This window comes from Sparus aurata, chromosome 7 (assembly GCF_900880675.1).
Source record: "Sparus aurata chromosome 7, fSpaAur1.1, whole genome shotgun sequence".
In the NCBI taxonomy this organism is placed as follows: domain Eukaryota; kingdom Metazoa; phylum Chordata; class Actinopteri; order Spariformes; family Sparidae; genus Sparus; species Sparus aurata.
In genome coordinates, this window is record NC_044193.1 from 17,068,558 (window position 1) to 17,080,783 (window position 12,226).

The following is a 12,226-nucleotide window of genomic DNA, read 5'->3' on the forward strand; positions in this document are numbered from 1 at the left end:
ATTAAATAATTAATCTACTTATTAATTCATGGCTCGAGAGGAATATCATTATCCATCTAGCATCCAGGAGCGTAAACAAACCTCCGACCCTGTGAGGCCTGCAGCCGGCTACACAGAACTTTGAACATCTGTAATATTAACCAGGCCACAGTCAGGCTCAGTCAGTAGTCATACATCACAAACGAAACTTATAGTGCCAAACCCACACGTGAATGGAAGATTAAACAAAATCCAAAGCGTCAGAGTTTTTCTCTTCCTGTCTCTCACCAACACTTTTCCTCTTTCTTTCATCTGTGCATACTCAGTTTTGTTTTTAGAACGCAGCACCTGGCAAGGTCAAACCTCAGGTGGCTCACATTGTCACTGAAACTTGACTCCATGGGCCCAGACTTACTGCTCAAACATGGACACACAGGCACACAAAAAACACACACGTACGGACACACAGTGCATATCATATCATAGCAGAGAGTTCCTTTCAGATGGCTGAGCAGCTCAAACTGGCTGTGGGCTGTGGGGGTGGGAGAGAGGAGGAGGAGAGGAGAGGAGAGGAGACTGTCTGTCCCAGTCCTTTCCTGTGCAGCTCTGTAGCCCCTGACAGCAGCCCCTTTGGCCGAGCCCTGAGGGGTAAGCAAGCCAGCAATGGGAGACAGAGGGAGTGAGAGCGAGAGACATAGAGAGAGAGAGAGAGAGAGAGAGAGAGAGAGAGAGAGAGAGAGAGAGAGAGAGAGAGAGAGAGGGAGAGAGGGAGAGACATGATTGTGTCATACAAGAAATCCAAACAGGATGCCACTTACACTGAACGCTGGCACTGCCTGTCCAAGCGAAGGGGTCCAGCCCCGCGAAGAAGGGGCTCGCCTTCCGCAGCATGCACGCACCGCGGCTGGTGACATCATAGAGCTGACGGGGGCCCATTCCCAGAGCCTCCATACAGTCGAACATGGCAACCCCCCCGCCCTCAGCAAAAAAAATCACTACGAGCCCTCAGTCCTGTCTGCGTCCTGCCCTGCTTCCCACCGCTCACGTCACTCGCAGAGGCAGTGACAACAACAAACTGCAGCAGCAACAGCTAGCTCGATCTGCTTCCCTCCCTTCACTTATCTCTCGCTGTCACTCTCTCTCTCTCTCTGCCGTCCTTTCCTGCCGATGCTGGAGTTTCCCTCTTTCTCCCTCAGCTGGAATGCAGATCTGGTTCCTGCCTGGCTGTGCTGTACTGAGCGTGACTCTGACTCTCTCTACTCTCCCCCCTGCCCTTGGGTGAGCTGCTCCCTGTCTGCTGTAACAGACCTAAATAACAGCCTCTCACAGCTCTCGCTGAGCCCCAGACACGGCGGAGCGAACCAACTGCCTCGGCATGACGCTCTGAGAGGGGGTGGAGAGAGAATGCCAGAGAGGGAGGGATAGAGAGAGAGAGGGACCCAGGAGGGGGGGGGGGAAGGGAGGGGAGAGGGGGCCGGCCGGCACTGGAGGAAGAACTGATCTGGTTAGAGGACAAAACTCTACTCCCATTCTCCTCTTGTTTTTTTTGTGTGTGCTGCTTTTGTGTTTCATACTTCATCTCCGACTGCAAACAAACACACACCCTCCCTCCATTTGCGTCCGATTCAGATCCGTCTCTGTCTGTCTTTACATTGCACCCCCCCCCCATTCCCCTGCAGTAAATATGAGCCCCTTCCCCTCCCTCCTCTGAGCCCCCGTCTCTAATCATAACCATATTAAAGTCCAGCCACTGGCCGGTTGAGTATGTGAGAAAGAGAGCCAGAAAGAGAGTGAGAGAGAGAGAGACAGCCAAGGAACATTGTGCTGTGGTTGAACCCAGAAACCAGATGCCAGGGTAAATCCCTCCCTCCTCTCTCTTTTTCTGTCTGTTTGAGGGAACAGAGGATGGGCAGTCTCTCCCTCTGGAAGTGCTTTAACAGTGATGAATGAGGGCTGTGCCTTTCTCAATCCCTGCCGTGCATTTACACAGACAAATACCCCCCAATATACAAACCCACCATGTGCTGGACACACTTCTCACAGGTTCACTTGACCTTGTTTGTGATTTATCTCCAAGCAACCGTCGCCAAAGGATAAAGAGAGACGCGAGGATGCAGATTCACGTAATGATATTTTATGTATCATTAAGACGAGACTAAAATAAAATCTGCCATCAACATTTAGCCTTCTTTAACACAGGCTCTAAAACAATTCAATTTAAACATGGCAGTGCCCTCACAAAGACGGTAAATCAAAGGAAATCAATAGGCGGTCTGCGGTCAATAAAAAAGCCTGTCACTGGTCCTAACTGTTGCTCCGCAGACAGATAGACTCTGGCTGGGCTAAAGCAAACAGCCTGATACAATGGGAGATATATGATAATAGAATGGCTTTAGTCTGTGCGACGAGCACATTCATCTCCCCCCTCCCCCTGTTAGACGAGTACAAGTGGTACAGCCCAGCAGGCAAAAAAGACAACATTTCCTGTCAATCTGTGCTGCTGGCTACGCTCTCCATAAACACACAGTGCCCTCCCTCCTCCCTCCCTCCTCTTCTGTCTAACACTTCACTCTTTTTCCTGTCTCGTGAAAGAAACCATGCTTTCCCATTTTTTTGAGGGCCATTTTGAATGATTTTGATTAAAATGTTTATTGACCTTAAAAGCTTTTCCTCCAGCTAAGACCTCTTGTTTATTTTCTTAAGCTGGCACACTCATGCAGGCTGATGGTCTTCTCGCACACACTCACACACATTTAACAGCTCTTTTGTTGCATCAAATAGTCAACAACATCAGTGAGGTTTTTTTTTTTTATGTGTTTCTTCATACAGCTGTCAGGTCATAAAGAGGAAGCTTTATGACAGCATGTATAGAAGAGTGAGGCTAGATAACAAACTGTCATCTATCAAAGATGCTCCTGCTAACAGCTTGTTGTTACAAACGACTCATTCTTTTTCTAACTCCCCACCCATTTACACAGTAATTCGACCAAAAAAAGAAAAAAAAAAAGATCAGATCTGGATGCATTTCAGATTAAATCATCACTGCCCCGAGTCACATTTTTGTGATCCACAGGCATTCTTCTCACACTCGTCTTTCGTCTCCTTCCTGTCTTTTTTTCCTTTTAGCTGCTCGTTTCAGCATCCTGGAAACTAAAAACTGGCTGATCCCCCGGTGTTTAAATGTTCTATGTAACATCAGGGTTGTTTGCCAGGACCGGCGAGCCGCAACACAATCGATTTATAATATCATGTGCTCACACTTGAACCTCTTTTGTTTTTGGAGATTTATGGCCCCTATCCGACTCTCTCCTGGTTCTGACGTTTCTCTTTACAGTGTTTGAGACTATAATTCAGACCACTAACCCTAGGTACTCTGCTTATTGGCACACAGCACTGTTCGCTGCGAGTCCTCCAGCGCTTCGGTGGGGTTTTTTTGCAGAGTGAGTTTAGACATCTAATCTACACATACTCCATACTGCTGCTGACCCAGGCCGTTCCCTGCCTCCCCTCCTTCCCCTCTCCCTCCTCCTCCCCTTCCTTCCCCAAGCCAGAGAGGTTGAACTCTAGAAGAAACCCCCACTGGGCCACTAACTTTCCCCCCCAAACTTATCCTGCCCTCCCTCCTTCTCTCCCTCACTCTCTGGCTCACAAGTCTCTCCATCGCTCTCCTTAATTCTTTTTTTTTTTCTTTTTCTCTCTCCCCCCTCTGTTTCTGCAAATACTCTCGCCATTTCATCAAGTTCCCTATGGCCATTTTTTTCTTGACTGCTTGATTTGTCGTAGTTGACAAAGTTCTCTGCTTCGGTTTCTGGTTTTGGGAATATTTCATTTTCAGTGGCTGCCAACTCACTGGTCATCTTGTGTGACTGCTGCTTTCAATCATGTTTAATTGCAGCGATTAGACGAGACTTTTACTCAGAACAAATAATAAATACAAACAGAGTATTTGAACGTTTCTTTCATGATAAGATTTCTGTGTCTTAAACTGTCCAGTAGATAGGGGTGCTCTGTCAGCTGCACCCTGTCTGCTTATAGCTCCACGTGGGCTGAAGCCCAGGAAAATCAGGCTTTACTACTGTCTGACGCTTTGATGCCGATTACAGATAAGACGTATACAACACATTGTTGCCACTTCCTCTGTATACAGTCAGTCAGGTTCCAGCCAAGCAGTCAACAGCGCAGTGGTGTGTGAGGCAATAAAGACGGCTTGTTTTCAAATGCCTATGTGCTAAACGCAGCACGGTGATTTTGAAAGGAATGTAGAGCTTTTCCATTGCTGATGTGAGCATGTGTGCAGTGCGTGGACGTGCTGAAACAGATTGCCGGCGATGATAGAGACACTGAACACCAGCTCAGAGCGCCCTCCCACTACAGCCAGATTCAGGTTACACAGAAATACACACACACATACACACACACACACACACACACACACACACACACGCACACACACGAACATAAGCACAAACACACACGGAGGTTGTTTGTTGCAACCGAAGTAACTTAATGACGAAGATGACGGTCAAGATCCGAACACCTAAAAACATTTTCTGCCCCCTGCGTTTATGAGCTCACCACTAACATAAGTAATATCTTATTTATGTGTTGTTTTTTCAGCGAACACTGTAACTGTAACAGCGCAATCCGACTGTCTTCCTCATCACATCCATCAACTGCTCCACCAGCCGCAGGTTTTACACATGTTCAGCTTCGACAGGACATGTAATCTTATCCCCTCATCTGCCTTACTCTCTTACAATATATCTCTGCGAGATACCTGATGTGTCACTGAGGAGCGACGCGGGGAAAGTGAGGCATGACTTATGAGCGAGCCCGTGTCTCAGCGGCGGCCATGTTGGCCTCCGTTCACATGCTTGTCCCATCGAAGGCCTAACAGAGCTACTTTTCAGAGCCCTATCAGTCTTGGCCATCTTTCAGCAAAGTCTCTTTATCTTTTTCTCTCCGAGTATCTGCAGCGTCGTGACGTTTTACTACCCATGTTTCGCGGGGGGAAAAAAGACAGATCTTTTGGTTGTGCGGCTGAAAGTGCGCACCCCGCTGTCTTTTCCTCATAAGTCCGCCCCTGTGGCTGTGTGCCCTCCCACGCCTTCGCGCAGCCCATCCCTCCTTTCTCGCCATTGCGCCCTCTTCATCTTGCACGTGCCCACAAAGGCCCATCTGAAAACAGACCCCTCCCATTTTTAATAGTAGCCTCTTTATCTTCATCTGTCATCATGTCAGAGCTGAACTACACTCTGTGGCCTCTCCCTTACCGGCAACCTTTGCTGACTTTCCACACACGCAGGCATGCAAGCGCACGCACAAGCCTAATACACAAACACACAAAAACTTTCAGCAAGTTTCCAGCACTTAGGGCAAATTGGCTCAAACTTGCACAGAGGGATAACGAGAGGAAATCCACGGTGAAGGCTTAGAAGAAAGAGAAGAAGAGGAGAGAGAAGGGAGCTCGAGAGTGCATAAGCCGACAGGGTTTAGTTGGAAATCATCGGAGGAGCAGATATTCCATTCAGTTTTGCAAAAACTCCTTCAGCAAGGTGCTTAAACTGACTGGAAAAACAAAGTGGGAATTTCTGTCCGTTTTCCCCTCTCATCTTTTGAATTCTGGCCAGCACGGGTTGAGAAATAAAACAGAGCAATGTGAGCGGGAATCGATATCCAAAAAGAAGAGAAGCGCCTTGGAGAGCTGTCATCTTGAGGCTAGTGGTCGCCTAGGGAGATGAAAGCAGGGATGTCAGACGACGCAGAGCTGTTTATTAAAGCAGAGGAGGCTCCAGCCTCACTGATAGATCAAGGACACAGCCCGAACAGCACTACACATGCTACCATCACACACATGCAAGTACACACAAATGGTCCAGTCTGAGCATTGATAATTTGCTATGTAGATCATGGTCACAGGAGCAGAGGTGCCAGCAAGCAGATGGCTCTATGATGATGGTTTACTGGTTTGACAGTCAAATCAGTAAATGCCGATCCTCACACTGTTTTATTGTATGCTAACTTTAACAATTTGAGAATTAGAAACTGCTGCTGTACAGAGATTTATTTTGTATTTTTTCTTGTACACCCCTGTCAGCAACGATCCAGAATTGATTTCTGATATGGTTTTGGTAAAGACCCTGACAACATGACAGATAGAGGCTGCCACGATTGGCGATAATCAATTGAAAAAGAAGATCAAATCACCAGCTTTTTTGAAGATTGATTTACCACTACAATCATTTTTCAAGCACAAACGTCAAACATTTACTGCTGTAAGCCTCTTAAATGTGAGGATTTGCTACCACCGCAAACCACAGAAGTTCCACAGAGCACCTTTAATCGGTTAATCATGAAAATAATCATGCAACAGATGCTACTCTTGCTAAGAAAAAAATAATACAATCTTGGTAAGGTGATCAGATCACAGATGATATGTATCAAGATAAACTTCAAACATCATTACAAATCTCTTTCTGAGTCTGTTTCAGCCTTTAAAATCATTATATTCCATACGCAACGACCGCATTTGTAAGGAATTCATTTATCAACCATGGATTGAACGTTACCCACAATCCTGCAAGGCTGCAATCTCAAATATAGGTCTCTCATTCCTGAAGCTTTCCTCAAATTCTTTGAAATCCTAATTTGTAATGTTCTCACTCCAGCCACGGGCAATTTTTCAGGCCCGTCAATAAATCTAACAGCAATCAGTGAATGACAAGGTTGAGGTCAGAGATGGATAGGCTCTGCTCAGAAGAGCAGTCAGAACAATAAAGACTCAGGTGTCTCTAAGAGCTTTTTTTTACGACAAAGGTGACACCACAGTTTGTGAAGAGCGCACAGGAAAAGAAGGAAAAAAAACAAACAGATATGGGAGTTGTGCCTTTGTGTGTCTATAGGGAAGCTCGCGCCTGAAAGGAAGTGAGGGGTAGCGGGGCTGAGCTCATCATTTTCATAACCATACATAGCACCCTTTCTCTTTCATATCTCCCCCTCCCTTCACGCAAGTATATAGTATACCCACATAAGCTCACACATATGCACCCGGACAAATCCAAACCTTCACAATCGGCCACGTACCTACCCACCTCCATCTAGGCTGGGCTGAAACCCAGCACCTGAACCTTTATGAAAATAAATAAAGTGGTAAAATGTGGTGTTTTTGCTCTGCTTCGCATCCAGCAGAGAAGGCTTCGACATCCCACCCTGCTGTCCCTCCTCTTCATTTAAAGGTTCACTTTTACATTCCCTCTCATACCGCATTTCCCACCAAAATGGCTCCTTTACGCAACTCCCCCGAGCTCCCAAAGCCAACATGACCTCTGTGTGTGTGTGTGTGTGTGTGTGTTTAAGAATGCAATGGGTGTTTTTAATTATGTCACTCTGCATGAGGACATTTTGGTCCTTTTCGCAGTCCGCCCGACTTAATGGTCTGTGTGTGTTTAAGTGCGCGCATACATGGATGTATACCTACATGCGCTGCAGCCACTATGCTAATGCCTGTGCATGTGTGTGTCTTTGTGTATAAATCCATGCCCAACACAGGCTTTACATAAGCTGTTCATCTTGTATCCACTGGAGGCACAACTGAGCAGACTAGGGCAGCTTTTACACAAGCTTCAACACGCTGCTCATTCCATTCTATTAATACAATGCTTTAATTTCATCTCTTTGTGATGAGGCTGAAAACGCTCACAGCTGAGCCTCTCATGAGTTTTCCGTGTCCATCCTTCACTGTCAAGCTAAAAATTATAGCCTGAGTGGAGAGTCCGAGCCCAGCAAAGGACCACAGATTTTGGTCCGAGCCATGTGGGCTGAAGGAAATGACCTACTAGCTTTTCAAAACATCCCTGTGGCTGGCTTTGGGGCCAGGGCTCCGGCCCTGATTGGTGAAAGCTTAGAGAGGTGTTTCAGGGCTCAGTGGCGATGTTATCACATAGTAAGTGGCCTTAATGGGCTTCCAACTGTTTGTTTGAAGGGCTCCCATAATGACAGGGATCAACTGATAACAGCCACGGCTACACACTGCACAGACAGCCATCAGACCCTCTCATGGATGAACGAACGCCTTTGCACGTTTATAAAGATACGGGTGGTGAGGATGGGAGTCTTGCAGCACACCCACACGGACATTGAAGTGAAGCACACCGTTTTTTCTGGGTCTGCTTCCTCCATGTATGCATTAAGAATGAAGACAAGCCTACTATCTATGCATGTGCAAACACAGTCCGCCTACTCCATCCCTCCCGTCTGCTGTCTCTTCCCACCTCTGTGCAAAACAGGTATTTCCAAAGACACTCTGGTGCCAAAACACAGTGCCGCCATGGGAGGTGCTCCGACCTGTCGGCACAGCATGCACACCCAACAAAGGTAGGTGTCACCCCGGCTACCTTTCTAACAACAATTACACACGCAGCTCTGAAGCTGGGCAAGAATGCAGTACTATTTACTGCACACACACACACACACACAGAAATATCTGCAGTGCTACTCCCTTTATGTGGAAGGTATTTTCTGGCCTACAGACAGCCCCGACAACAATGAGCAGGCCTGTTAAGCCAACTCCTGTAGAAGAAGTAGAAGGGGGAAAAAAAATAGGGCCTGGGGAATGTCCAAACCAAGGCCTTTTGTCTTCTCGGCTAACGTTTAAGAGAGCGGGGAATGAGACTGCTGTCAGTAAAATGACTTGTAACATTCCTTGTCAAGGGATACACCAAAGGGAGGTTTTAAAAGCCGATACCAACAGCTGATAGTTTTCCATCCACTGGCCAAAACTTAAACTGATACTTTTGTATGCGCTAGACACCACTTTGATGATCAGTCAAACAAAACATTAATGAAACAACAAAGCTGTGACTGATTAACTGTTTAAGTCATGTATCAAACAGATATGCAAAAAGATTCTCTGGTACCAGCTTCTAACATGTGAGGAACTGCTGTTTCACTCTGTTTAATTAAATTTAAACTGAATATCAACTTCCAGAAAATTCCAGAAAACAGTAAAAAAAAATAGTTTTTTGTTTTGATTTAGTCAACCCCTTTGTCTTTTCCAACACAACTGTCGATCCAAAGGAGTGCAAAGTTTAAAAGGCGTGTCTTGATGAATAAAAAAAATGACACGTCCATATTCACATTCATTGGTATATGCATCTTACAGTAATTAATTCATTAATAAAGAAAGTAAGACAGAGTTCAAAGGTGCGATATAAGACAATTTGGTTTAAAACATTTTTAAAAAATAACTAGCTAACTAGCTAATGGCAGCTGAAGTCAGCAGCTTCGCTTTCACCAGTGATTACTCTGTTGATATGCTGCACCTATTTGTTTGGTGTGACCTTGCTTGGACAGGTGAAAAACTTTTACATATTGAACCTTTAAAGGTAGTTTTAGGGAAAACATTTCAATCAGAAGAGGAAGATCTTCATTGGCTGATTTTTTTTTTATAAATAAAAACAAAAATCAAAAATCAAATTAAAACTCGCTTTGTTTTCATGACTGAATAAACTGAATGAACAAAGTGACCTCTAAGTAGAACACAATTTTATACTCTTTTACTTTATTTATATTTGGCGGACCCCACCACCTTTCTAGTTTCATACAGTGTTCTGGGACCTTATTTTGTATTAAGTTTGTATTATTACCTAATTAATATTAGGTTGGAATTTTCTTCTCCAAAACTTGTAGTGGCCTTTCAATTTGTTGTTGATTTAAGAATCCTATATTAAATAAATTAAAAAAAACATTGCGTCCCTGCTATTCATACTAAATCAATTAAAGCAATACTGACACTAATATGTGAAGTTGCTGTCAGATAATAAATGTAGAACAAAAAAAATACAAACATTCACAGATAAAGCAGCGTTGTAGCTAATTGTCACCACGAGCCTGGCCTTGTTTAAACCCTGACACACAGCTTAAAACCCGAAGAACTGCGATCCCTAACCCCAGAGAACGATACTCCTGCCAGCGTGGATGTGTCAGTACAAGCAGCCATGTATGCTTCCCCAGTCCGTGTGGTTGCCTGTTACTTGTTTTTGTTTTAACTCATGCCAGTGTACAAACCAAAAAGAATCCATCTGTCAGTGCTGTGGGATTTCATTCTGCATCAGGGGTATGTTTCTAGTTTTCAGATGAAAGAAGTGCTCTGTGTGCAAGAGACACAGAGAGAGAGAGAGAGAGAGACGGAGAGCGAGAGAGTGGGAAGAGTGTCTCTGGTGGTGTGTTTGCATGTGTGTATCTGTGTGTTTTCCTAGCAGGGTGTGTTCTTGGATTCCACCACACTAGGACATTACCCCCAGGTGCTCTCTCTCTCTCTCTCTCTTTCTCTCTCTCTCTCTTTCTCTGTCTCTCGCTCTGGTTCTGTGAAAATACCTTGAGGATTAGGTGGGCAGCAGCAGAGAGGAGGAAGAGGAGGGGGGAAGTGGGGGTGGGGGGGTGAGGTAGTGATTGACGGCTGAAAGGCAGAAGAGGTGCTCAGGCATGCTGTGGTAGGGGAGAGAGGGGGGACTGCACACACAGGCAGGGAGGCTCTGCACTCAGCTGTTGCCACCCACACCCGTTATAGCCCCTCCACCACCACCTACCACACACCACCACCTGCCGACCCTTTAGGACTGCACCCAGATACGATTTCACATAACTCCTGCTTACCTTTACCTTTTCTCGCTTTTTCTGTCTTACTTGGACATCCTCTGCGGTTTCACTCGAGGAAACTCCCTAACCTAGAATCCTTATGCTGTTTAAAAAGAGACTGCGTTTTGCAACTAGCAGGTGCTTTGAACAATGAGCAATGTATGTCGGCGGCGTGTGTGTAATCTGAATAGTTTTTCCATGACAGAAAAAACACACCGGATTGCCAACAATCTCCTCTTTGTGCTCTCTGCTCCGTGCATCATCCCATCCTGGTGCTTCATCATACAACAGTGCCCCCTGTGGTCAGGTCTGGAACTACACCCCAGACACTACTGGAGCTGTTGCGGTTAGTCAGGTTAGGTAGAAGTCTGGTTGTTTGAATCTTGCTCACCTTTCTTTCGTCAGGAAAGGTGTGTGTGGTGCGCTCGGTCTGAATAAACAGTCAGACAAGTCTTTGAATAACAATTGTGCTCATTTTCAAATATTTGTTGATGCTCACAGCACTCATCACCTCACACTGAAAGAATGTTGTTTTGTCTCTAATTGCAGACTTGCGGGTTTGCCTGCCTCACAAAAGCTCTGTGAGAGGTCCACATACACACAGACACACACACACACACTCGCACACACATATGCGCACACACACACAGCAGTGAAGCCTGAGCCAACGTCTGTGGTCACAACCACACCATCTACAAGCATCTATAAGGAAACCACAGGAGCAGGGTAATCATTGTATTGATGAAAGTGGACTTTTTCCTCACAGTTTCTTTGGGGGATTTTTTTTTCTTCGTACCACGCCTCCTCCTATATCACAAGCAGACCCTAAAGTTTTCCGTTTCCACAAAATTACACATAATGAAGTGCAATTTTAAATAGGCGCATTTTCCTCTTTCCAGCGCATGATCAAATTGTTTAATGTGACTTGACTAAGATGAAGGTATGGTGCCGTATGTAGTTAGTCGACGTGGAAAATGCTACGTGAATGGGAGGAAAGGTCAGACAGATGCAGTTTTGAGAGTGACTTACAGAGAGCGGCCATCTCTTTGGGCAGGTCAGCACCAAATCTCCCAAACAGGCTACTGTTGGCCAGCAGGTCGAATGGGGAGTGGCTTCTCATGGAGTTGAAGGCGAACGGGTAGACAGCAGGTGGGAAGCCGGTCATGTGACCCACCTGCTGTTCCCTGTTGGTAGCCATGGCGACGGAGCACACCCAGGGGTCTGCGGCAGGCCACTGGGTGAAGGCAGCAGCTCTCACTACACCTGGAAATCCTTGGAAGAGTTGAAAAAAGTGTCCTTTTGAAGCCTCTCGGTTTGTGGGGACTGGACGGGCAATGATGGGGGGTTTACTGAGGGAAGGCTGGCCTCCACTTTAGAAGAGTCATCCGATTTTCTGAGGGAGAGAAGAAAGAGAAATATGTTATTTCTTAGTAATAAATCCTCAACATTTAACAAGGATAAATGTTTCTGATTGGCATGAACATATGAACATATTGATACAATGAGCGGTTTGTGTCAAGATTCCACAGACAAGATTCACCTCACATCAACTTTGAGACCACGATTCATCAAAGCTCTGGGACAGAGAAAAGATTATCCACAGTTTGACTGT

At 45.7% G+C, this 12,226-nt stretch overlaps 1 protein-coding gene across 4 annotated transcripts in view; it reads right to left on the reverse strand.

The window, feature by feature from the left end:
- The window catches only part of rarga (retinoic acid receptor gamma a), a 44,185-nt gene that overhangs the window by 19,128 nt on the left and 12,831 nt on the right, over nt 1-12,226 (reverse strand). For 3 of the 4 annotated variants that reach the window (XM_030422433.1, XM_030422431.1, XM_030422432.1), the window contains one exon: nt 11,644-12,007. In XM_030422433.1, coding sequence (XP_030278293.1) covers nt 11,644-11,812 — 169 coding nt within the window. In that variant the 5' untranslated portion in view covers nt 11,813-12,007. Of the gene's footprint in view, nt 1-797; nt 1,365-11,643; nt 12,008-12,226 lie in introns of those variants that run through there. The other variant, XM_030422434.1, reaches the window with a different exon arrangement.